Genomic DNA, 26,796 nt, shown 5'->3' on the forward strand with positions numbered 1-26,796 from the left:
GCTTTCAGGCTGCCTCCTCCTCTCTGGGCTCCTTGGGTGACCTGTGTGGCCCCCGAGCAGGTTGGGAGAGCTGGCCTCCCTGGTCTGGGGTGAGTCCTGGTGTGCCCGTCTTGGGGAATAAAAGTCAGTATTGGTTTTTGGGAGCCATAGAAGAAAACAGAAAACCAGAGGCCTTTGTCCTCCCAGAGCCTCTCCAGGGCAGAGTAGGCGGGTGACAGGGCACGCAGGTCACCTCCATGGCCTTCATCATGGCGTGAACACCAGAAAAGAGCTGGAGTACCAGGGGTGAGTGTGTGGCCTACACTGGTGGCTCTGGGAGCCCAGAGCTCATTCTCTAGGGTGCTGTCCCCCTGCGCAGCATGCTGGGTGCCCCCGTGCAGAAGATGGAGAGGTGCCAAGACATGCATGTGTCCCTTGTGCATAGAGGTGCGGGTGACAGCACCGCAGAGCTGAACTGCTCGGGGACCCTTCTGTTGGCTTCTGTCCAGGTTCAGGGTGGGCAGCAGTGCTCGGGTGCTGTGACAGCGCTGGACTCACTTTGGAGCCCCCACACACACTTGGGAGTCTCTGCAGCAGCCCTCCTCCCTCGTGGGCATCCTGTGCAAGCGCGGGGCTCTTGGCAAGCCCGTGGCCCCCAGGGTCCGCGGACCCCTGCCTGCATCTGCTGGCTGCACATGGACATATCCCTGCTGACCCCTGGCTGGATTTTCTGTAGGTCAGAAGCTCTTCAGCTGTCACGTGTGCAGCAACGCCTTCTCGACGAAGGGCAGCCTGAAAGTACACATGCGTCTGCACACAGGAGCGAAGCCTTTCAAGTGTCCCCACTGTGAGCTACGTTTCCGTACGTCAGGGCGGAGGAAGACCCACATGCAGTTCCATTACAAGCCCGACCCCAAGAAAGCCCGGAAGCCAGTGACGCGAAGCTCATCGGAAGGCCTGCAGCCCGTGAACCTGCTCAGCCCTGCCTCCACCGACCCGAACGTGTTCATCATGAACAACTCTGTCCTAACAGGACAGTTCGATCAGAACGTGCTTCCCCAGGGGCTGGTGGGCCAGGCCCTTCTTCCTGCCTCTGTGTCAGGTGAGACGGGGAGGGGCATGCAGGGTGTGGAGCCTTTCCTTGGAAGGTCTCCAGAGAGGACAGTGGAAAGGTATAATCTCACCTTTCAGATGAGTTACCCTTGTGTTCCCTGTTCCTTCTTTCACGACATCTACTTCAGAACACTTTGACAGTTGTGTCAGCTCTCTCTCACTGGTTTGCATGTGCTTTTCCTCTGCATCCTCACAGACTTAATAGTGAGGTATGTTATTTATAACCCTTCATTAACATGTGTGTGGACACAGGGGCATTCTCTCCTGCTCTTGGGTGCCCTGATTGAAAAGTATTATATTTTAGCCATTTATGTGTATTGTGTACTTACACAGAGTGACTCTTACTGGCTGTCAGACTTCTTGTGTGGCTTTCTTTCTGTTTATGTGACCTGTGGAGTAATTAAAGCCCGAAAAATCATGATTATTAGTTGGGGCTCATCAGTATCCTTTCTTGGAGCCGAGTTTGTGGATGTGTTTAAATTGGATAATGTTATTAATATATTTCAGAGCATTTGTTTTGTATTGAGTTAGATAAGGTACTGTGCAGTACGAGGTAAGCATTAGTGTTTGATAACTAGGTCACATGGATGCATGTATCAAACGGGTATATAACAAGCCCTGTAGGAGAATGAGGATTTTTCCTGTTGGAGTTTTTCCAATATACAGCCCTCCACGTTGTCTCTGCAGCTGGTGGTGACTGGACGGTGTCTCTGACGGATGGGAGCCTGACCACACTGGAGGGCATACAATTACAGCTGGCCGCTAACTTAGTTGGCCCAAATGTCCAGATCTCTGGAATCGATGCCTCCAGCATTAATAACATAACGTTACAGGTACGACAGTGCTGTGTGTTCCAGGCTTGTATGTGGTCAGAGTTGTACCGAAGCATGAACTTTCTGTGACAAGTATCTCTGTTGCCTTTCAGATCGATCCAAGTATTTTGCAGCAGACATTACAACAGGGCAACTTGCTTACGCAGCCACTGCCAGGGGAGCCCGGCTTGGCCTCACAGAACAGCTCTCTCCAGACACAGGACAACACAGTCCCAGCCAGTGTTGTCATTCAGCCCATCCCCGGCCTGTCCTTACAGCCCACAGTGACCTCTGCCAGTCTGACCATTGGCCCGCTGTCCGAGCAGGACCCAGTGATGACCACCAGCAGCAGTGGTAAGTGAGAGCCCTTGGCGCCCATTGCTGGCCCAGCAGGAGGGAGGCCCAGCTGTTTGTGGACAGATACATGTTTGCACTTAGGACACTGTGGTGCTACTTTTGTCTTTGGAAAGCTCACCAAACAAATAAATGTCCTAAGCATATATAAGCTTTCCCACTGAGAAGTGGTGCTTATTCACCGTATGCACACAGATGGCTGCCCACATGCAGCTCCTGTGGTCCTGTTGGCTGCCGATTTCTTTGTAAGACTCTCTTGTCTTTCTGGATGAGGGAATCAGAGATAACTGATGTTTTATTTAGAATCTTCTTTTGAAATAATAATTTCATTAAATATTAAATATTTTTAATATAAAAAAGGAAAAGTTACTATTTTTTTTAAGCCCAGGTTTGTTTTGTTTTATAATGATGACCAGGGACACAAGACCTCTCTCAGGTGATGACATCGCAAGGCCTGGTGTCCACCTCCAGTGGCCCCCACGAGATCACCCTGACCATTAACAACTCGAGCTTGAGCCAGGTGTTGGCTCAGGCTGCCGGACCCACGGCTGCGTCGTCCTCAGGCTCTCCCCAGGAAATTACCTTGACCATCTCAGGTTAGTCACTTCATATTTTAAACCTCCTTTTCCCTGCAATTTGAGTAAATCTTATTCATGTGTGTGGGTATATATATATATATATATTTTTTTTTTTCAACACTGAGTTTTACATAAAGCCAGTGCTCAATAAGCGTTTATAATACGTGTGGGAAACTTAAGTTTAATGATACAGTGTCACAGTTCAAATCTAATACCAGAAATTAGAAATGAGAGTTACTCATGTCATTTCCATGTGAATATTGTGTGGTCATGATTTGGTTGGTGAAGAGCAGGAAGCTGTAGCTTTTTTGTCCACTTTCCTGCTCCCTTAAACTGGAGATGTGTGACTGGGATAACCTGTGTTACGAGGACATTCTGGATGCCTTCCCTCCTTCTCAGACTTCTGCACAGATTGTGTAGAGCAATGTGAAATGTGCTGAGGGGCACCGAGAAGTCTATAAACGGGTAGAAAATACCCTCTGGGAGTGTAAGTCACTTGAACCTGGCAAACTAACCCTGTTGTGTCGGCCACCAAGTTACGGCATCCCTGTTTTGGGGCTGTCACATTCATGATCGGGTGGTCCTCCTGGGTCATTGATTCTCGCAGCACGTCCTGATCTAGGTCAGCCCGCAACACATTTTACAGGTGTGCCTTGCCCTCATGACTGGGACATGGTGAGATTTTCAGTTATTCTTTAGGAAGTCTGTTTTTCCATTAGCATGTATAATTATAAATGCTGTCCCTGCTAGAAAACAGTTATTGCTTCAGTGAAGTTTTGTGGACTTTTGGCAGTTTAGAAGTCATTGAAAAAGAAATTATTAAACCTTGAGTAAAAGGCAAGGATTGTGCTGAAGCTCCCCAAATTCTCTAGTACCTCTCTACTGATGCCCACTTACCTGATGTGTCAGCAGGGAGGCAAAAGTGATACCCATGTACTCTGAACTTTCATCCACAGGCCTTTCGAGGATGGCTCTGCTGTGCTGATAAAAGTACTGCAATTCTCAGTGTGCCTGTGCCCATGCCCACCGCGCACAGCTGCTTTCCTGTTTCTGTGTCTTTAGAGTGGCGTGAGGATGCCAATGGTGATGGAGCGGAGTATGGCGTCCTTCTGTCTGTCAGTGCTTTTCTAGTTGCCTTGCTTTATGCCTCACTCGACAGCAGATGTTTTTAAACTAGCTTGCCTGTGTCCAGGCTTCCCAAAGCGTTCAGGTTGGGTTTCGCTGACGTGGCAGCACATTTTCCAGGTCTCACGTTCTTGCTTGTTTCCGTACAGTTTGGTCACAGTGTGTGGTCCTCTGGCTGTGGCAGCTGGCATGCACAGGTGTAGAGAGCCCAGGGCTGGTCCCCTCCAGTGGGCAAGTGAGCCCCGAAGGCTGTGGTGCGGGGAGCCCTCACCTGGGAGAGCCCCAGCCTCACCGTTTCCCTGAGCCCCTGTGGTGGCCTGACTGCATTAAGGGAGGTTCTGGGATCCACTCATGAAGCCTCTTTCATCCACTAAACATGTTTACCACCCCTGGTGGGTCCACTGCGTTGGGAAGCTTTGCAACTCAGTTGAAGTTTTATTCAACAAAGTGCGTAGCTTTGAGTGCTTAAATATTGAATTAAAGTAGAACTCTTTAGAAGTACTTAAAATGCTTTATGGCTTAGAGAGTGTGAACAAATACTGTCACTGAGGGACAATGTATCTTATGGTCTTTTCGTTCTTTTCTGTAAATATTATCATAAATGAAAGGGCTTTCATTTTAATGGGATGTTGTTAAATGTTTAACCTGCTTGCCAGGATATGAATGAACGTGTTACTTTCTGATATCACAATATGAATTTCCATTTAGGTCAAGATCTTATTCAGCACAATGCTCATGGAAGTAGTGAAGTGAATGGGAGCATACGCTTGTCAGCCCCCGCTGCCACTCAGTCTGCAGGTGCCACCCTGACCATCAGCAGCGACCAGCTGCTCTCACAGGGTGCAACGCTAAACTCCTCAGGTACGCAGCCAGCGCCTCGGCCTCCAGAGGCCTTCTCAGGGCACACCGTCAGTGCCAGGAAGGCAGCCGTTCGCTCTTGTGGCCAGTGTGCCAGCTGCATGTCTGTCATCGGTGACCCGTGCTGATCTCTGAGTACAGATTCTGTAGACTAGTCAGCCAGTTGGTAGCTCTTCTTACTGAGGAACATGAGCGAATAACTGTATGCAGGTACACAGGTATGTGTGTTGTTGCGTGTGAACGTTGTGAGGACTCCGTATTGAGGCTGCCCCTGCCTTCCATGCGGGGAGCTGCCAGCTTCTCACTTCGTGCCCGGCGCGAGAAGGCATCTCTGTGAGGTTTTGAAGTGTACACTTTGACAAATAAAAGTAAATGAGCTCCAGTAAAATAAGTTACAGACTCACAAGGACTCGTTAGCAGTTTACCATGACATGCCTGTCTCGTTTTCCGTATCTCATATTTTATTAATTTCATAGTCCTCTTATTTTCCAACTCTATATACTAGTTTTTGAGAAAAAATTTAATTTTCAGATACATATGTAGCTACAGGTAGGCTATTTTTTTCATGCTTATTTGAAATGCTTTCTTACGCAGTAATTCATTTCTTCAGTAAAAGACTGTAAGTGTACTGTACTAAATCTGGGAAATGATCCTGAACAGGGCACACATAGTCCCTTCACATCTGGCTCCTAGGAACTAATGGAGCACAGACATTACTGAGGAATCTGGAAAACATTGTGAAGTATGGCTGTAATGAAGAATAAGGAGAGCAGATCATAGGGCCTGGGGGGATGTGACCTGGAGGGGATGGCTTCTGTGAAAGTGGGGCTCTGGGCGTGTATCCGGAGAGGTAGGGCAGTGCTGAACAGGAACCCATGAGCCAGGCAGGGTGGCATGTGGTAAGGCTCAATGGGACATCCCCAGGGGCCATGGGCCGTTCAGCACATAAGAGGAACTTTTGTCCCCCCCTCTTGTCCACAAAAGCACACACTGGTGCCTGAGTGGTTAAAGACTTTGTCTGAATCCCGTATTGGCAGATCCAAACTCTGGATTTCTGGCCCATGATATTTCAGTTGTGTCTCTGCTCTCTGTGTTTTTGTGGGCCAGCATGAGTGGTTGTCGTGCTCTGGTGTGGGCTCTGTTCTGGAAGGTTAGCAGTTCACGTTCTCCCCGGCTGCTTCCCTGGGGAGTGCGCTGGCTGTCAGTGGTGGGATCCTGCGTCTCCCTGAAAGCTCTGCTTGACCTCTTTACTGCGTCCTTGGCAGATGGATGGAAAGACTTCTAGGGTTTAGGTGTTTTAATTTAAAGGGAGTGTTTTTTGTGCTATTTTGGTGATCCTGGATGTTTGCTCGTGCAGCAGATGGTGTCATTTAAAGTGGGAGTTGTTGTGATGGGGATGGAGAAGTGGATGAAATGAGGACATGGGCACCCTGAGGGCTTTACACTGCCATCCTCTTGTCGGTTGGACGCAAGGTGGCTCACCTCCACACCTAGTGATGGAGTTTCACGTTGCTGGGGAGTCTGCACATAGCGGTGCTTGTGTCAGGCTGCTCTGTGGGACACCTGGGTGGCTCAGGGTGTGATCCTGGGGTCCTGGGATAGAGACACATCAGGCTTCCCGCAGGGAGCCTGCTTCTCCCTCTGCCTATGTCTCTGCCTCTCTCTCTCTGTGCCTTATGAATAAATATTTAAAAAAAGAAAAGGCTGCTCTGAATGATGCACTGATGTTTCTTAAGAACAACACACGTTCCCATTTTTCCTGATTTAATTTTTTTCTCTCCTTTAGACTTACTGTCTTAGAGACAACCAATTATATGTCTTCCCTTTAGTGTAACTTGGTGCTTTATTTAACATTTTTTTTTATTTAACATTTTTTTCTAAAGAATTTAGTGAAATAGAAGTTGAGTTCATAATTAAAAATGTTTAATGACATAATATCAGGTATTATATATACATGGTTAATGTTCTGTGAGCAGGTCAGTGGTATGTGTCCTCAGATACCTTTGGCATCTTTGAATTAATCTGGATATGGGAACAGAGTCTTCATATGTTGCACTACTCAGTCATGGATAGGAGGCAGATAATTGTCAAGGTTTGTGTGTTCCATTGGTACTAGTTATAATGACGGAGCTGACCCCATGGGTATAACATTGGCCAAGAGGTTGCATCATAAAAAGGCAGCGTTTTCCTGAGCATCAGAGTCACTCCCAGGCCTGGCTTCAAGCCACGCCACGTAAAAATCGAAACTGAACTGAACTTGCAATTGATTACACGTGCCTTTTCTTAGAAACACAATAAAATAAAAACTCCCAGTGTTCTCAGGTGCCACATAAAGTCACATAAAGTGGCGCTTGAGATCAGAGCACAACGAAGGTGCACGTGGCTGCTGTCATCTGGAGCTGTCTCCAGATGTGGTTGAGGTGTATCAGCCTCTGTGACCGCTCTGGCCCTTTGCATCTCCATGGAAGCCCTGAAAACTCAGGTGTTACCTTTTAGGTTTAGAAGTTAATGGAAGTACCGCAGACTTCCATGTGCAGGAGAGAAGCATGAGTGTGTGTTCCACTGTCGGACACGGGGTAAGGCCACCCCCAGTCTGACCCTGACAGCATCCACCACAAGATCGGACACGTGGCTTCTCAGGACCTGGTCAGATGTGATGTGAGTGCTCTTCAGTGGCAGAAGGAGTCACTAACAGAGGCTTGACAATTTAGCACAGCTTTTAAGGAATTTATCTCAAATTGGTGTTATCTTTGGTGTTATCTTTTTGTTCTTACCTTTGTCCATTTGTTAATAGAATTTTGATGAATAAGTTATGTTTTCAGTGAAAAAAAAAAAAACAACAACCCACAATTCTTTATTTCCTTCCTATGTAAGGTTATTTTACCCTTTGTTTCTTCTAGATTTAAGTATCATCAGTTACTTACTTCCCAGCAGCTCAGAGGTCTTAACATTTCCCACGTGGGGGTACATTTTATAATGAAGGAGGACATTCTCCTCACTTTCTCCTTGGGGATGAATGCCCAGGCAATGTTTCTCTCTGTTCCTGAGGCCTCCTCCCCTACCTTTATCCTAAGGAAAAACTGATCTCACATCCTTTAAACTGTTTATGAAACTTTCCAAAATTATCATATTAAGTTTTCTCAGAAGCTGTGAAAACTTTTCCCAACAAATATTTAAGGTAGTTTGATGACCATAAGGGATTTACTCATCCTTAAGATGAGTAATAATAATAAGACTTAATAAGAGATGACTTACTTTGAGTTAGAAGCATAAACCAAAGTAGGACTTAGATTTCTCTGATGTGGCCTCTGGAGGACTCATAGGTTCAGAGCCAGTAAATGAGGACGGAAAGTGAGAATTTTATAGTCTGTGCTCAAGTATTCAGCCTTAATTTCCAGGTTGAGAGTATTTAGTTTGAATTAAAACTGTGGTTTCTAGAGCTTTAAGTAAATATTTTTCTATAATCAAGAATCATATCTTGAACAAATGGAATTATAGCTTTTAATTAGTTATTCAGTTGCATGCTTAAGAAAACTTTGTTCTTTCCTATTCACATCACCTGTTTTGGGACTATTTGAGGATAGAAGCTCTACTTGAACTGCTGTCATCCTCTTGGTGGCAAATGTCTTGAATGGGGAGCATGGTGGAACATTGATTCATACACTTTTGGCGTCGAGGTGTGAACCCAGCATGGGCTGAGGTTAGCGTTCCCACTGACCTTTGTGTCAGGAGCATGCAGGCTTCTGTTTTCTCTTCGGATTTCTTGTGCTATATAGTCCTGACCCCCTGCTGCATTGATGATCATCAGGGAGTTGGATGATCTGGTGGGGAGCAGAGAAGAGGCCTCATCCCTTTATCTCAGGAGTTTGGGGAAGGTTTGAGGTCCTGGCCATCTGAGTAGCACTCAGCCCTGTTAGCGCTTGGTTTTTCTCCTTGTAAGGATAATTCTGGTGAGCCTTTCAGCAGGTGCTTCTCTCACTGGGCCCTTTGATGGCCCCTCCCTGATTTCCCTAGTGTTGGTGATTGAACATCCATCCACGTAGCTGGTCATCATTCTCAGGATTCTTCTTTTTAATCTTCATCTGCTCACGTTAAAACCATCCCTGCATGCTAGTCTGCAAGAGCGAGTCAGGGTGTGTGGAGGTGGCGTCAGGAGAACCCGAGGCCGACCATATACTGGTAACTGGAGTGCTTAGAACATACACCCTCCACAAATCCACACTCCTCCGGTCCTAGCAGTCCTAGCAGTCCACTCTGCGCAGAGGCTCAGCAAGGTGGGAGGGGTCTGACGAGGTGGTCTATGGAGCCCCGGTGGCTGCTACAGAGCAGAGACTCCTAGCCTCCTAATGGTTATACTGCTTTTGAAGGTTCCAGGTCTGTGCAGCACAGTGTGGGACTCCAAGAGTGTGGATCTATGGAGGCATTGTATTTGGAGGACTCCAGTTACAAGTAAGTAACCTAGTTTCCCTGTTGGCCCCTGACTCCGTGCAGAGGCTCTGGGCTAATGTGGCCCGAGTCACAGCAGAGTATCCACGGGAGTCTCTTTTTGTTTTGTTTTTAAACCTAATTAGGAAATAGAGTTTTCACCTTTTACTTTGGTTAACCATCTTGGGGTCTGTAGCACCCAGCCCAGCGGCTGACACAGTGGGTGATAAGTCACGTTTGTTAGATGAATGGAAGGATAGATGGTGAGAAGTGTATGCGTGTGTGTGTGTGTACACGCATGTGCATGTGTGTTATGCTTACAAGTAAAACCTCAAAAACCTGTATTCTGTTGGTGCCTGCCACAGGACTTTGAGAATCCCGTGCTCAGCCCATCTCACTGGCTGCATGAGTTTCTGTTTTATAGAAGAAAAGGCCTTTCTTTGCCTGACTCTGTCCCAGATAGCTTCCTTTCTCTTATCATTGGATATCAGGGCAAAATACTATAATGTGTTGTTGTCTTTTCCAAAGAGAAATAGGATGTCTTGGCAGGATAAGTTAGTATTTAAAGGGTTGAATGAGGTTTATTTCAGAATAAGCAGACATGAGGAGGGTGAGGGGGCCTTAGCAGATACGGTGCAGTGTAGGCTGTGGAGCTGATTGGTGCTCAGTGGGTCCCATTTGGTTCCTCTCTGGTCCTAGACGGGACAGTGTCCTGGAAATCGTTGGCAGTTTCCTTCTGCTGTAGATGTAGTGACTAGGACTGTAGGGTCACATTTTTTACTCTTTTACTGTTTTTTTCTTGATATTATACTTAAGCAGAGTGTATTTACGCATAAATATATTTAAAAACTGTAAAAGCCTTGCCATAAAATTGGAATGAAAGATTCTATGATTATCTTGATGTAACTTCAAAAGCTTAGGTAAACATAAATGCTGACTATGACAGATTAGTTCCTTTATAGAAACCATTCTTCCCATCCAATTAAAGTTGGACTTACCTAGCTTTGCTATTAATATACTTGTTCTTCCTCTTTTGTAGAACTTAATGCTACCACTGGCAGCCTTCCTTCGACCACACCAATGTCTCCATCTGCCATATCTGCTCAGAACCTGGTCATGTCTTCATCAGGAGTGGGAGGAGATGCCAGTGTCACGCTGACTCTGGCCGATACTCAGGGCTTGCTCTCCGGAGGACTGGACACGGTCACGCTCAACATTGCTTCTCAGGTAGAGCACTGCCCTTTCCTTCATGGGAGGATTGTGGCACACTTTAATTTCTTCTTTTCTATGTATGTATATGCTGAAGGTTTTTTTTTTTTTTTTTTTTTTTTTTCAAATTTGAAGTGGTTTGCAACATGTGGGTGGCTCAGTCGTGAAGTGTCTGCCTTTGGCTCAGGTCTTAATCCTGGGGTCCTGGGATGGAGCCCTGCATTAGGCTCCCTGCTTAGCGGAGAGTCTGCTTCTCCCTTTGACCCTCCCCCTGCTTGTGCTCACTCGCTCTCTATCAAATAAGTAAAATAAGAGAAAATTGAAGTGGTTTTTTTTTTCAGATTAAAACATGTGTAATATGTTAAATGCAAAAAGAAGAGAACAGGAAAGTTCAGTAAAGACAGAAAACTATATTTAAAAATCCACTAGCCAAATGGAATTATGATTGACCTCTTAGTGTATATATCCTTCCAAACCTTCATATGCAGGGGCACACATACATGTTTTAACATTTCTACAGAAATGAGCTCTTGTATACATCACGTAGTATGAACTCCCTCTTGCTACACTGTGTGTGCCTTCCCCGCCAGTGATTTAATTTTTTAAGATTTTTGTTTTATCCATTTTAGAAAAAGAGAGTGTGTGCACACTCGTGAGCAGGGTGGGGCGGAGAGGGGAGATGCAGAGGGAGAGGGACACGTAGGCCTGACACTATGACCCCAAGATTGTGATCTGGCCTGAACTGCAGAGCCAGATGCTTCAGGGAATGAGTCACCCATCAAAGATTTTAGCAATGCAAACATGGTTTAATGGCTGTTCAGCATTTTGTTTCAGGAGTTTGTTGAAGGGCAGGGTGCTCAGGGTTTCAGTAATGAGGAAATTCTCAGGCTTTCAGTGACCTATGGTCTCAGGGCAGTGCCTGCAGGTAGGTGTGCTGGGTCGGAGGGTGTGCATTCTGAGTAAGGCATTGAGCTGAGACACCGGGGCAGCTTTAATCGTTTAATTAGAGAAACCTTGATAACTTACAATGAAGATCTATTGCAACAACCGTGTCTGGTCGTTCCCCTTTCTCTCTGCCTGTCCCTGCTCTGAGAACAGCAGAATGTGCCACAGGATCAGAGCACAGGATACATTCTGTGACACGCTCGTTCCACTCAGGCTCGCTGCTCAGTCACACAGCCACACGGCGGCTGTGGCTGTTTTGATTCTGGATTCCAGTCCTTTCCATGTGTAAAATAGGGACCCTTCCCTGTCCTGCCCCAGGGCCGGCATGGAGCCAGTTGAGCAGATCTCAATTGGTCTGTACCAGCACAGATCATCTTGCTCCCGAACTGCCCTTGTGCTGCTGGCAGAAGCCCATTCGGGGCGCTGGGGGGAGTCGGCCCTCCCACAGGACAGCAGGGGAGGGTGGCTTCCATGTGGCGGCTGCATCTGTGCTCCTGGCCAGATCCTGCTGTGCTGTCCTCACGCACCTGCCTTTCTGCCACTGAAGGAGAGAAGTGTCTCACTGAGTTCTTTACGTATTTTAACATTTACTTGTTCTCATGTGTTACTCCATTCCTGTTGTCCTGTTGTCAGGATGTTATCACCCTTCTAAATATTAACAGTTAGTATTATATCTTAAAATTATAGTTGGAACAGGAGGAGCCAACCTAAGAGGTAAATGATGTATTTTCTTTCTCAAGGCAGGATGCAGGGAGTTTGATTGATTCTTGATGCATTGCTGTGCGTCCTCACTTCCTACCTGTGATTCTAGTATCGATGATGGTCATACATAACCTTATATTCCAGTTGCCGAGCAAAGCCATACATAAGTGTGGTGCCACCTTGCTGCTGACCAGTACTGGCAGGTGCAGGCACATGTGAGGACGTGGCTCCTGCCCTGTCACGTATATTCGTTGGCAGTCAGGGCCATGGCTGGTTTCTCACGGTACAGTTTTAACTATAGTAGTTACAGAAGTAGTTGTGAGGTAAAAATCATTTAAAATACAACTTTAATGCTTGGAATAACTTTGCAGAGTGGGGTCAGGATTGATCAGAAAAAGCCAGAGAGGCATTTATTTCTATGGTTATGAGTTTATTTTCTGTTTGTTAAATTATATCACTTTGAGAATTTTTTTTTTTAAGATTTTATTTACTTATTTCAAAGTATTGGAAAGAGAGCACAAGCAGGGGGAGTGGGAGAAGGAGAAGTTCCCCGTGGAGCAGGGAGCCCGATTCAGGATTGGATCCCAGGACCCAGGGATCATGACTTGAGCCCAAGACAGATGCTTAACTGACTGAGCCACCCAGGCGTCCCCAAGAATTATTGTTATAATTGCAGTGAAGTTCAATGAGGAGTTCTTCGTTCTTCTAGGTTACGTTTTTAAATAATTCAAATATTTTCTGAGGATGTCTTTGCTCGTGCACAGGGTGGCTATTGGGCCCTCGGTCCTGCTCCCAGGCTGGCTCCCTGAAGCCTCTCACACAGAGTGCAGGGATTGGGGCCAAGGAGGGCGTTGCTGCCTCGAGAAGTTTCTGTACAGGGCATCAGATTAAAGTGTTGGATATGACAATGTTAGTGCTAGGACAAAGTAAGGCTGCCTATGCAGAGTGAATGCACAGGTGGGGATGGGATCTGGCCTGGTGCCAGAATTAATAAAAAGCACGTGTATATGTGCTACTCCTCTGGCTAAAACCCTCTGTGGTCCCTGCTACGTTAGCACCACATCCACATTTCCGTAGTGGCTTAGAGGAGTCTGTGCTGTATACGCAACAGCCCCCGCCCCTTTCTCCTGGCTCACCCCGAGCATAGATCGCAGGCTGCACCAGTTCCATGTACCAGGCCATGGCAGACCGCGGTGGGGTGTGCTGCAGGTCAGCTCTGCCCTCTCTCCTGCCCCAGCCTTGCTGTCTGGGCCAGCTGGGTCTGAGAGTAGCAGCAAAGGGTGGCACTGAAGTGTGCCCGAGGTCCGGGGGCACCGTTGGCTACAGATGAGGTGTGGCCGGTGTCGGGAGCACTGTTGCTGCAGATGAAGTGTGCCCAAGGTCGGGGGGCACCGTTGCTGCAGATGAGGTGTGCCCAAGGTCGGAAGCAACATTGCTGCAGATGAACAGCGGCTTCCTCCTGCATGTCTGTGGGCTACCTCACTGATACATAATTTCTGGTTTACTTTTCAAAAATTATCAGTTAAAAAAATTAAACCCAAATTGATTAATTAGCACACATTGTATAAAACAATAGTATAAAAAATCTGCAATTGAAATTCTGTAGGTTCATTTGAATCTCTTCTGTTAGCTGCTGGACTTTAATTGGACTCACAATGACTTCATACCCTGAAAAGTTAAAAAAAACCAGATCAACCCTGTCTTAGCTTTATGAGGGCTATTTTTCTTTTTCTTTTTTTTTTAATTTTTTTAAAAATTTTTATTTATTTATGATAGTCACAGAGAGAGAGAGAGGCAGAGACATAGGCAGAGGGAGAAGCAGGCCCCATGCACTGGGATCCCGACGTGGGATTCGATCCCGGGTCTCCAGGATCGCGCCCTGGGCCAAAGGCAGGCGCTAAACCGCTGTGCCACCCAGGGATCCCCTATGAGAGCTATTTTTCTAAACATAGTCATTTATTGCACAAAAGAACCATCATTTTATTGTCAAAAGGTTAATGAACATATATGGAAATGTTTATAAATATGTAAACTGTTAGGATTGTTCATGATCATAAAAGTGTGACCTGGAAATCCAAGGCAGTTATGAGAAATGAACTGTTCTAGAAATGGTTGTTCATTACAGGCAAGAGTCAGTCACTAAGAGACAAGCATCCATGGTTTACCAGTAGTCCCTTCAAACCATTCACAACATGTGCTTCTTAAATTCAGTGAGGAAGTGAAGTGAGAACAATGTGCAGATGCGTCAGCCAATCCCCCGTGTCTGCACGTGGAAAGTCAGGCCCTCCCTGGGAAACTGCAGAGACGTGAACTGTAGATGTTAAAAACACATGAAAGTACTATCCATTTATTGTGTATCATTTTTCTTTTTCTTTTTCTTTTTTTTTTTTTTTGTTTCTTTATAAGGTCCATGAGAGAAGAGGGTGGGAAGAACAAAAAGAAGTGGTCTAATTTTTTTTTTTTTAAAAGGTAACTTTGTAGTATCTTTACTAGGGAAATTATTAAAAGAAAAATTGATGAATTGTAGAGATTTCTTTTTCAACTACAAACTTGAAATGAGTTTTTCTTTCCAAATTTTGGACTGTTGGTGGCGGGAGTGGGAATCAGGCTACTAAATGTGACAATTTTATAAGGAAATGCATGCACTTAAAAATCTATTCAAGAAAGCAAAGTGATTTTTCAGTTCTTGTTCTGAAAACAAAAAGAAGTAACTGACTCATCCTTGAAGCACATTCTATTTTATATGAATTCTTGTAGGTTTGTTGTTTTTTTCTAACTTTATTGACCTGGTACAAAATATTTAAAACTTACTAGTTAGGCATGTAAATGTGTTTTTTGGGGTCTCAATAAGACATCAGCATGTGACCATGGCAGCTGTGATTAAAGACGCTCCGTGTGAAAAGCGGGCGGTTCTGCAGTCACTGTCGTGTCTGTAGTGACTGGAGGTGTCCTGGCCCCGGCTTCCAAAGCCTTCATGCTGCCTTCCTGTGGTGCCCGGTGAAGGCTGGCTGGTTCTCAGTGTCTGGATGTTCTCACAGAGGCACAGTGTGCATTTGAGTTCAGTCGGAGTTGTCTGGGGCATGGAAATGATGAGTTGCTGAGAGCAGATCCTGGCGAGATTAGAACATGGGCACAATGAGTGAGGTCAGTTTACAGGGATGTGGTAGGGAATCAAGTCGGCTGTCATGCCGAGCCTCGTCCGTCTGGATGGGAGCCCTTGGCGATGTTTTCTCAGCATTTCCCAAACCAGGTTGCACATCACAATACCCAGGTTCCTCCTGCAAGGTTGGTTCAGCAGCGGTGGGTGCGGCTGGAATTTGCTAGTGCTTGCCCGCCTTCGGTGATTCTGGTGCAGCTGGTCATTGGGGCCTGTTTTACTCTGCCAGGGCTCAGAGAATTCCTGCAGCTCCCATCTCAGTGTAAACCAAATACAGCAAAGAGGTAAATAACAGTGCAAGTAATAACACGAACCGAAAATAAAGGACTTTGAGATTCAGGTCACCACTTCTGTGAGTGTGGCTAATTGTTGAGCATTTATTTTACTAGACACTTGATTTTTAAATCAGGTGTATGTGTGAAGAATACTTAATGTTAGCAATTGAAACACCAATAATAAGCCAGTAGATTACATTATATTGTGAGTTTTTTAAATTAAACTTTTTATTTGAGATAATTATTGATTTACAGTGAGTTTTAAGAAATGATGCAGACAGATCTTGGGTACGCTTTACCCAGCTTCCCCAGGTGGTAGCATCTTGCAAAACTGAAGATACAATATCACAACCAGGTATTGTCGTAGTTATAGTCAAGACCCAGAACATTCCATCCCTCGAGGTCCCTCATGTTACTACCTACTGCCCCTTCCCCTGACAGTTGCTAATCTATTCCTTACTTCTGTAGCTTGTCTTTTCCTCCAATAAACTTGCATAAGCTCACAGTCTCAGAGGTCTTAGCTTTCCTTTGAGAACATGTAAGTGTATTAAGCCAACACTGGTTCCTACATGCACCAGAATTTCTGGCCGGCAGCCAGGCATATTTGTCTGATTAATTAGAAAGTGCAAATTTATTATTTTTGATTGGCACAATTTTCCAAAATTGTGTAGTCTGGTAAGAGTGGTGGCAAAAGCAAGAGTGCAGAAGAGTACAGTGACTGGTGTTTGAAGGTAGCGATATGCAGCTAACTCCCCTATGTGAGGGGATGGTGGACAGGAAGCTTTGTTGATATGGATAGGAACTTGCCCAAAGTCCGTGTAAAAAAATTTAAGGAGATCCCTTAAAATATCACTTCAGTTTTTTTAAAACTGCCTATAAAAAGCAGAGAATTCAAATCAATTTAAGAAGCTCTTTTTCGGGACGCCTGGGTGGCTCAGCGGTTGAGCGTCTGCTCAGGGCCTGATCCCGGGATTCTGGATCGAGTCCTGCGTCAGGCTTCCTGCGTGGAGCCTGCTTCTCCCTCTGCCTGTGTCTCTGCTTCTCTCTCTTTGTGTATCTCATGAATAAATAAATCTTTAAAAAAAAAAAAAAGGCTCTTTTTCTCTAGAATCCATGATACTGTCCTTGTAAATGTATATTGTGCCCTGTGTTCTATCCCATGGCCTCTTTGTCCCTGTCTGCGTACCACAGTATCTTTCCCATGAGAAGTGGACCTGAAATTCTTTAAATACCTCTCAGTCCTGCACCCCTTCCAGGCTTATCTGCCCCATCGAGCTCAGCATGCCCCAAAGACACGAGGAACACCCGCTCTCTCAGCCAGGGGCACCAGTGACATGGGCCATGTGCCTTATGACCAAAGCATCCTTGCTGTCCTTGCCTCCCTACCTGTGCGTTGATGTTGGCCCTTCACATCTTTGTGTTTCACGTGCGTGTTCTGATCACGTGTAAAGTGCGCTGGCTTGCAGTGCACATTGTATGTCTACTGAGTTTGTGTGGCTTGGCATTTGAGGCCTGTGGTCGGCCCGGCTGTCCCTGTGTGCATGCCCCTGGCCACCCCCCACTCTTTCATTCTCCCTTTTTGTCTCAGATTCATGGTCAGTAGTGAGAGGTAGGCTGGAGTGGGAGTAAGACTCAAAGTAGTTTGTATGCATAGCAAAACTGAGTGTGCGTTTTTGAACAAGTAAATGTTCTTTGTATGTACATTTACAACTTTGTTGAGATATACTGTACCTACCGTAGTGGTCACCCGTTTATTGAAAGTATACAAGTTAACGGTCTTTAGTCTGTTTACAGAGCTGTGCACCCGTGAGCACATCTAGTTTTGGAACATTTCCTCACCCTTAAAGGACACGTGGCACCGTGAGTGGTTAGTGGTCTGTCCCTCAGCCCCAGGCCCCTGACAGCCACCCTGTGTCTGTAGACCCGCCAGTCCTGAGCATTTCACATCCATGGAAGCCCACAGCATGTGGTCTGTGGCCAGCCCGCCTCACTTGGCATCCTGTCGTCGAGCTCGTCCGTGCTGTGGCTCGTGCCGTACACCAGTGCTTCCTTCAACTGAATAGTGTTCCGCCACACAGACATGCCTCACTTTGCACATCCCTCACCAGCTAATGGATATTTGGGTTGTTTCCCCCTCTGTAGCCACTGTGAAGAGCGCGAGCGTTGGAGGGGATATTATTTTTGAGCATTTTCATGTGTCTGGGTTTCATGTGTCTGGAGCAGGTGCCTGGGGATGCCATGCTGGGTCACAGGGTGTTTCTGTGGTGAACTTCCCTGAGGACCTGCCCACTGTCCACAGTAACTGCACCACAAGAGATACCCCTGAGGTTACCACTGGGTTTGATAACGTTAACGCCTTCTGAAGCAGTCTGTCTTTGCAGGGCCAGCAGTTCCCAGCCTTACTCACCGACCCCTCGCTCTCAGGCCAGGGGGGAGCAGGTTCGCCGCAGGTCATCTTGGTGAGCCACACTCCACAGCCCTCCGCTGCTGCGTGTGAGGAAATCGCCTACCAGGTATGCTGTGCATGTGCATTCACACTGGTTTGCGGGTTTAGGGAACATGGGTTGAGGGAGGGCTCAGGGAGCTGGGGACCACCACTGGAGGGCATCTCTGGCCCAGTGGGGGTGAAGAGTAGGTGTTGCGCTGCACAGGGCCTGGGGACAGCCTGTGTCCAATGGTGGATACCGACTCTGACAGTCCACGGTTTGTGGTTTGCTGCGATGGGGTTTTCATGCCACAAAATAAGATATAGAAACCAGTCATGTGTGAGGCTAGTTTTAAAGTTACAAGTGTCTCCTTCTGTTTGCCTGCTGATCAGACTTCACATGGCCTTTGATTTGCATTTAGTTCTTTTTGAGGGTTTTCTTTTAATACCTCTGCTGATTCTTCTAGGTCTGGTTGTACATTTTTCATATACATGCTTATGTGTGTGTGTGGCCTGTTTGTCATTTGACTACCTTTTTCCTTAAGGTGCATGTTTTGAGGGTTTAGAACATTTAGTAAATGATAGTTGTAAATATAGAAGAGTCTAAAAACTTCCTTAAAGCTTTTCGGAGTTAGCAGTAAATTACAGATAATAAATAGTTACTGACTCTGAGCGGTGCTATGTTCTGTGCAGTTTGAGCAAATGAGTTTCAGGGAAATTACTCACTGGTCTTTCCATGGGATGAGGCCTCCTTCCTTATAAAGAAATGAGATCAGCACAGGGAGTCTCCTCCAGCCGAAGCTCATCCAGCGGAAGGTCAGTTGTGTCACTTTAGCACACTTGGCTCAGGGACCCTCAGCCCCGGCAGTGCCTAGAGGACTCGGAGCAAGCTGGTGGACTTGCGGGCACAGCGGAGGGACACGGGCACCGAGCGTTCACAGTGTTCCATCAGGGCAGCTGCTGGGGGCGCTGCGAGCACCCCTGGAGAGCCCTAGCCCCGGCCTCCGGCTTTAGCCCATGCGCCTGGCTGTGTGTTGCCTGCTTTAATCACGTGGTTTATACCTGCAGTTATTAAGCAGCCTGATGCATTTGTTCCTGTGCCTTTCAGACTTCCTTTTGATTCACAAGAAGTATATTTTACATGCTGAACTGAACACATAGTTTTGTTTCATGTGTTTGTTGTTTCCTGGCTTTGTGCACACAGACCCTCACATGTAGACACACTATACCTGACACAAGCATCACAGAATAATACCCACTTCATGGCATATGACATGACTGCATCATTTTTGTGCTTCTGAGCTTTTTGGTTTTATTCCTTTTTTTATTAAATTCCTTTTTTTTATTATTATAGCATATATTAATGATCTTAGAGCACTTTGTAGAAATATTTTATTAAATATTCTTAAGTTTTATCCCTTTCTATGTATCATAAAATTATGAGAAAGTACTTCATAAACTAGGTTAAAAATGTTGACAAATCCTATCAATTTTCATTATAACTATTTATAATTTTCTTTAAGTTATCATGTACAAGTTTTTATCTGCAAAACTAGACTCCTATTTGTAAAAGCTCAGTCACAAACTCCTGCTTTATTTGTTTTCAGGGTGTTAATGGCATCGCATTAAAATGATTTGAAAATGTAATTGGTTGTGATTTAAAGTTTGGGGAAATGCTTTCATGCAATCAAGAAGTAACACACCTTCTGCTAAGTATGATTTATACCGCAGTTTGCTGAGAAACGATCTTCATCCATAGCAGTAGCATTTTGGGGGTCATGTCCTTTACTTTTGTCTAAGCTAACCTACTACCCACCGCACTTAGTGCATGCTGTGAGCCGGGTATCGCTCTCAGCACCCGGTATCCATCAGCTCCTGGAGCCCCACCCCAGCCCCAACAGGGAGGTGGTGTCAGCAATGACTGTTTATCAGATGAGGACACAGGGCTGGAGCATCCAGGATAGTAATGCCAGAACCGGGTCTGCCCATCTGATCCAAGGCCGTCGCCCCCACCCTGCTGGCCTTTCCTGGGATGAAAGTGCCATGGACCGGGTGCACCTGCATGGTGTGTCTCTGTCATCTTGTCATTTGTCCCTTTGCAAACCGCAGCCACTGAGTAAAGTCCGGGCTTTCCAACCTGCTGCAGGTAACTGACGTATCGGCCAGCCTGGCACCAGGGGGGCCGCCTGAGAAGGAGGGCCGGCTGCACCAGTGCTTGGAGTGCGGCCGCACGTTTGCATCAGCAGCCCTGCTGCTGCACCACAGCAAGGAGGTGCATGGCCGCGAGCGCATCCATGTGTGTCCTGTGTGCAGGAAGGCCTTCAAGCGTGCCACGCACCTCAAGGTAAGCTCTGTGCTGGCCTGGCAGTGGGCTCCAGGGTTAGAGACCTTCGCTGGAGGGTGTGTGATCTGGTAGAAGTCCTGAGTCGTGCTCACAGAAGGGAAAGAGTAACAGATTTTTCTGTGGTTTGGAGGAGGTCAGTGAGATTTTAGTTTTAACAGGTCTGCTGGGTGTACAGGTGAGCAGTTATGTTTATGTGCGGTTCTGACGCGTGTCCCATGTGACTTACACCCTCAGAGTGGCAGATGGTGAAAATACCTACAGGCCAGGCTGGGGGGAAGCAGGAATGCCCCTTGCCCTGGGGCCCACACTTGGCAGGACTTCCCACAGGGGTCTGGGGACACCTCACCAGCTGGGTCAGCACCCCCTTGAGATAGGGTGCAGAGGTCTGCATGCTGTGAGAGTGGCCAGATGAACTCCGGGACGTGCACACAGTAGGGAGGGGGAAGAGGAAGGGCCTGGGAAGTGAGTTCCAGGGTGGTCAGGTGGCCTGCTTGGTGGAGGCGGCCCCAAGGCTCCCCAGCCAGTGCGCCTTGTAACCAAAATTGTCATCATCTGACCATTAAGTAGCCCATGATGGATCCCAGCCTTCCTGTGCAACAGCACCTAGACTTCTGCCCTCCTGATGTGTGGCCAGTTTCTGCGCCTCCCCTCTTTCTCTGCCATGTTTTCTGGAAAGAGGATGCCTTGTTTGTTTTCTAAACAAACTGAAGCAAAATCTTGCAAAGGGAGATGTGTGTGTGGCTTCCCCTGCCTGGTCCCTATCTGAATCTGACCCTAATACTTAGAATCTCTGTGACGTTGGCTGGGTCACGTAACCTGCACAGCTTCAGTTTTATAATTTGTAAAATGAAGATATTAATACTTAGATTTTATGGTTATTTTGAGGAATATAAAGTGCTTAGCATAATGCTTCCCTCACAGTGGAGAGGGCTGAGATGATAGCTATGATAATACTGTCTAATAGAGCATGAAACCTTTCAAAGAGGCTGTATGATTAAAGAAAAAATTTTTTTTTTTTTTTTTTTAAAGAAAAATTTTAAAGATGTTTTTAATAATATATATTCCTATCCACGAACATCCTTAGGTGAAGTTGTGTCAGGAGATAAGTAGGTAGTCCGTGCCACTCACAGTGACAGGGACACGTCCAAGGCACACGAGAGCCCTCGACGGGAAAAGCTCCCTATGGCCAGAGCTGGAAAAATTCCAGCAGGAAAATGTATTAAGTGGTGTTGCATTATAACCCACAGTACAAAATAAATACCATTGAGTCCTTCCTGATGGAAGTGTGACTGAGTGCAGAAATTGGTAAATAGGGAAGCGAGGACCGACAGTCCGTGTGGACGCTGCCATCAGAGGTGTCCCCTCCTTAGCTGTGAGCCCCGGAGTCATCTCCTCCTCCTGTGGAGGGTGTATGAGGGGGCCAGAGAGACTGCGGCCACCTTAGAACCACCTGGAGTGCAGCCTGCGCCCTGTGCTGGAGGTCAGTCCACACGGGTGGATGGAAATAGCGCTTTACCTGCCTCAGCCCAGAGCCCACTCTCGTCATGAGAAGCACCCAGACAGACTCAGTTGATGACCCTCCCACCAGATAGCTGACCGTGTTCCTAAAGCCATCAAGGTCGTTGGCAATGAGGGAGGGAGCCGCACAGCTGGTACCCGGGGTTGTGAGGGGCCTGACGCCCATGACTGAATCCCTGAGGATGCTCATCCCACATGGTCCCCAGCAACCGTACTGTTCACTGGGGTTCCCATGGTCGCAGCTCTGTTGCGAGTCTGTAGAGCTCTGCCATGGTCGTGAGTATTTCTTCCTTTTGTGTGTGGTCTTCAACAGGAGCATATGCAGACGCATCAAGCTGGCCCCTCATTGAGCTCCCAGAAGCCAAGAGTGTTTAAATGTGACACCTGCGAAAAGGCGTTCGCCAAGCCAAGCCAGCTGGAGCGGCACAGCCGCATCCACACAGGTAACCGTGAACTGTGTGCTCCCAGGTTCAGGTCTTGGCAGCAGAGGTGGGCTGATGAGAAAACGTATTTTACGATGTCATATGTTATTTATAAAGCCAGGGCCACAGATTCTGTTTTTTCCCCTAATTTTTCATCAATTTATCATGTTGAGTTTTCAAGTAAAAGATTTTGCAGTGTCCTTGGTGACCGTGGGCAGTAGAACCATTAGGCAAGGGTTGCTGTGGCTTCTGGGGACCTTGCCTGTATCGGGGTCCCCCCCACATCCAGATGCCAGCTCCTCCTACTGTGGGGACACCAGTCCCTCTACTCCTATTACATCTTGTCACCACCTAACCCTGCCCAGGTCTGTTGTGTTGTCAAACCAAGATCACCAAGACCTAAACTCTCACCCATCTGCCCTTGGTCCGGCTCCCTGACAACTCACTTGCACCCTCCACGCCTGCCACCCTTCAAGGCGTGCTGCGGCTCACGTGGAGACACCACTGTCCCAACCCCATTCTGTGGCTCTGTGGTGGCCTCTCACCTCAGGACCCACTGCGGGACCTGCCTCCGCTCCAGCCAGCAGCCCTGCATGTCCACAGAGCCAGCCGGAAACTGCGGGAGGTTGGCAGATGGACCCTCGGATTCCTGTCTAAGCACCTGGGGGTGGGACCCTGGTGTCCTCTGAGCCGTCACGCCCACTGCTGCACAGTGGGCCCTTGCCCTGCGGCGTCCAGCCTTGGGGACCCTCAGGGTCTCACACCTGCCTGCCTTCTGGAGTCCTGACTCTGCTCACTGAGCATCCTCTCTCCTGGGCCCCTCGGCCCCATCTCCCTTGGCCTGGCTATCTCTGACTCACCTGCAGGTGTCAGCTTGGACCCCTTCCCCAGGAGGCCTCTGTGACCCCAGTGCCCCTGGCTGGCCCACGGGCCTCCTTGTATTGTCAGCATAGACCCAGCACCAACCAGGTGTTTGGTAAATAGCTTTTGAGTGAAAGATAACGATGCTGTACTTCTGATATATTTACTCAAAAACATGGTTTTAAGAGATAGAGACTCCTGTTTGCCTTTAGAACAAGCTAGGTGCTCTGAAGGTTTAGAGAAGCCCATAGATGGCAGATGGCTGTGGGCCCTGCCTGCTGCTGGCCGGGATGCACCCCCTCTGTGTGCATGCCACCTTCAAGCCTGCAAAGGCCCCTGCACGGCCTTTGGTCCCTGCAGCTCCCCTTCTGCCTTCAGCCACAGGACCCTCTGCTCTGAAAGTCTCCCTGTGACTCAGCCCAGGTTCTCTGACCAGTGGCCATAACCACATCTATGACATCCTTGTCCTCCAGGCACAGGAACACAGGTGCAGGCGTGCTGTTATCATGTGCTCATGCCCTGGGATTGGGGCAGGACGTGTCGGGGCCACCTTGGGGGACAGTAGGAAGCCCTCCTGTGTCTTGGCCACTGGATGGAGGGACAGACAGAGTGACAGGGGGTTTACCTGGGAAAGATGCACAGCAGGTGTCCTCAGGGCAACCACGTGGGGCTTCATGCGGACATGTCTGGGGAAGCCACATGGGAAAAGGGAGCAGGTGCCTGGCCAGGCGGCAGCCGTCCAGAGTCAACAGGAAAGAACCTTCTGGGCCCAGGGCGACTTGGTAGGGGACAAGTGTGTGGGGAAGTCAGAGAATGCAGGCCCGGGAGTGTGCAGCAGGGAGATGAGTAGGGCTTCTGGCAGGAGTCAAGGGGCAACATCCCTTCCATTCTTGGGTTTCTGTATCAACATCAAAGGAATTAAAATGACATTTTAGAAAATATTGGATAAATTATACTTGTGATTAGGTAGATTTGACATTCTCATGTACTTGGTGTGGGTTTGCTTTACTGCCCCAACGTGTTTTAGGAACACTATTTTAAGCATAGGGGCTCTACTTTTATTTCTGGGAGTTCTGGTAGCTGTGGATTAAGGTTTTTTTTTTTTAATAAATTAATTTTTATTGGTGTTCAACTTACCAACATACAGAATAACACCCAGTGCTCATCCCCTTAAGTGCCCCCCTCAGTGCCTGTCACCCATTCACCCCCACCCCCCCCTTCCACCACCCCTAGTTCGTTTCCCAGAGTTGAGTCTTTATGTTCTGTCTCCCTTCCTGATATTTCCCACACATTTCTTCTCCCTTCCTTTATATTCCCTTTCACTATTATTTATATTCCCCAAATGAATGAGACCATATAATGTTTGTCCTTCTCCGATTGACTTATTTCACTCAGCATAATACCCTCCAGTTCCATCCACGTTGAAGCAAATGGTGGGTATTTGTCGTTTCTAATGGCTGAGTAATATTCCATTGTATACATAGACCACATCTTCTTTATCCATTCATCTTTCGATGGACACCGAGGCTCCTTCCACAGTTTGGCTATTGTGGACATTGTTGCTAGAAACATCGGGTGCAGGTCTCCTGGCGTTTCATTGCATCTGAATCTTTGGGGTAAATCCCCAACAGTGCAATTGCTGGGTCGTAGGGCAGGTCTATTTTTAACTCTTTGAGGAAGCTCCACACAGTTTTCCAGAGTGGCTGCACCAGTTCACATTCCCACCAACAGTGTAAGAGGGTTCCCTTTTCTCCGCATCCTCTCCAACATTTGTGGTTTCCTGCCTTGTTAATTTTCCCCATTCTCACTGGTGTGAGGTGGTATCTCATTGTGGTTTTGATTTGTATTTCCCTGATGGCAAGTGATGCAGAGCATTTTCTCATGTGCATGTTGGCCATGTCCATGTCTTCCTCTGTGAGATTTCTCTTCATGTCTTTTGCCCATTTCATGATTGGATTGTTTGTTTCTTTGGTGTTGAGTTTAATAAGTTCTTTATAGATTTTGGAAACTAGCCCTTTATCTGACACGTCATTTGCAAATATCTTCTCCCATTCTGTAGGTTGTCTTTTAGTTTTGTTGACTGTATCCTTTGCTGTGCAAAAGCTTCTTATCTTGATGAAGTCCCAATAGTTCATTTTTGCTTTTGTTTCTTTTGCCTTCGTGGATGTATCTTGCAAGAAGTTACTGTGGCCAAGTTCAAAAAGTTTGTTGCCTGTGTTCTTCTCTAGGATTTTGATGGAATCTTGTCTCACATTTAGATCTTTCATCCATTTGGAGTTTATCTTTGTGTATGGTGCAAGAGAGTGGTCCAGTTTCATTCTTCTGCATGTGGATGTCCAATTTTCCCCACACCATTTATTGAAGAGACTGTCTTTCTTCCAGGGGATAGTCTTTCCGCCTTTATCGAATATTAGTTGACCATAAAGTTCAGGGTCCACTTCTGGATTTTCTATTCTGTTCCATTGATCTATGTGTCTGTTTTTGTGCCAGTACCACACTGTCTTGATGACCACAGCTTTGTAGTACAACCTGAAATCTGGCATTGTGATGCCCCCAGCTATGGTTTTCTTTTTTAAAATTCTTCTGGCTATTCGGGGTCTTTTCTGATTCCACACAAATCTTAAAATAATTTGTTCTAACTCTCTGAAGAAAGTCCATGGTATTTTGATAGGGATTGCATTAAACGTGTAAATTGCCCTGGGTAACATTGACATTTTCACAATATTGATTCTGCCAATCCATGAGCATGGAGTATTTTTCCATCTCTTTGTGTCTTCCTCAATTTCTTTCAGAAGTGTTCTATAGTTTTTAGGGTATAGATCCTTTACCTCTTTGGTTAGGTTTATTCCTAGGTATCTTATGCTTTTGGGTGCAATTGTAAATGGGATTGACTCCTTAATTTCTCTTTCTTCAGTCTCATTGTTAGTGTATAGAAATGCCATTGATTTCTGGGCATTGATTTTGTATCCTGCCACGCTACCAAATTGCTGTATGAGTTCTAGCAATCTTGGGGTGGAGGCTTTTGGGTTTTCTATATAGAGTATCATGTCATCGGCGAAGAGGGAGAGTTTGACTACTTCTTTGCCAATTTGAATGCCTTTAATGTCTTTTTGTTGTCTGATTGCTGAGGCGAGGACTTCCAGTACTATGTTGAACAGCAGTGGTGAGAGTGGACATCCCTGTCTTGTTCGATCTTTGGGGAAAGGCTCCCAGTGCTTCCCCATTGAGAATGATATTTGCTGTGGGCTTTTTGTAGATGGCTTTTAAGATGTCCAGGAAAGTTCCCTCTATCCCAACACTCTGAAGGGTTTTGATCAGGAATGGATGCTGTATTTTGTCAAATGCTTTCTCTGCATCTAATGAGAGGATCATATGGTTCTTGGTTTTTCTCTTGCTGATATGATGAATCACATTGATTGTTTTACAAGTGTTGAACCAGCCTTGTGTCCCGGGGATAAATCCTACTTGGTCATGGTGAATAATTTTCTTAATGTGTTGTTGGATCCTATTGGCTAGTATCTTGTTGAGAATTTTTGCATCCATGTTCATCAGGGATATTGGTCTGTAATTCTCCTTTTTGGTGGGGTCTTTGGTTTCGGAATTAAGGTGATGCTGGCCTCATAGAACGAATTTGGAAGTACTCCATCTCTTTCTATCTTTCCAAACAGCTTTAGTAGAATAGGTATGATTTCTT

The 26,796-nt window shown here is 46.7% G+C and overlaps 1 protein-coding gene across 13 annotated transcripts in view; it reads left to right on the forward strand.

Moving 5' to 3' along the window:
• The window catches only part of ZNF236 (zinc finger protein 236), a 110,537-nt gene that overhangs the window by 76,621 nt on the left and 7,120 nt on the right, over positions 1-26,796 (forward strand). For 12 of the 13 annotated variants that reach the window (XM_041739519.1, XM_041739518.1, XM_041739524.1 and 9 more), the window contains 9 exons: positions 716-1,081; positions 1,780-1,925; positions 2,018-2,258; positions 2,675-2,854; positions 4,670-4,822; positions 10,284-10,471; positions 17,914-18,045; positions 20,104-20,301; positions 22,133-22,262. In XM_041739519.1, coding sequence (XP_041595453.1) covers positions 716-1,081; positions 1,780-1,925; positions 2,018-2,258; positions 2,675-2,854; positions 4,670-4,822; positions 10,284-10,471; positions 17,914-18,045; positions 20,104-20,301; positions 22,133-22,262 — 1,734 coding nt within the window. Of the gene's footprint in view, positions 1-715; positions 1,082-1,779; positions 1,926-2,017; positions 2,259-2,674; positions 2,855-4,669; positions 4,823-9,186; positions 9,269-10,283; positions 10,472-17,913; positions 18,046-20,103; positions 20,302-22,132; positions 22,263-26,796 lie in introns of those variants that run through there. The other variant, XM_041739532.1, reaches the window with a different exon arrangement.

Source organism: Vulpes lagopus, chromosome 24 (assembly GCF_018345385.1).
Source record: "Vulpes lagopus strain Blue_001 chromosome 24, ASM1834538v1, whole genome shotgun sequence".
Classification (NCBI taxonomy): Eukaryota; Metazoa; Chordata; class Mammalia; order Carnivora; family Canidae; genus Vulpes; species Vulpes lagopus.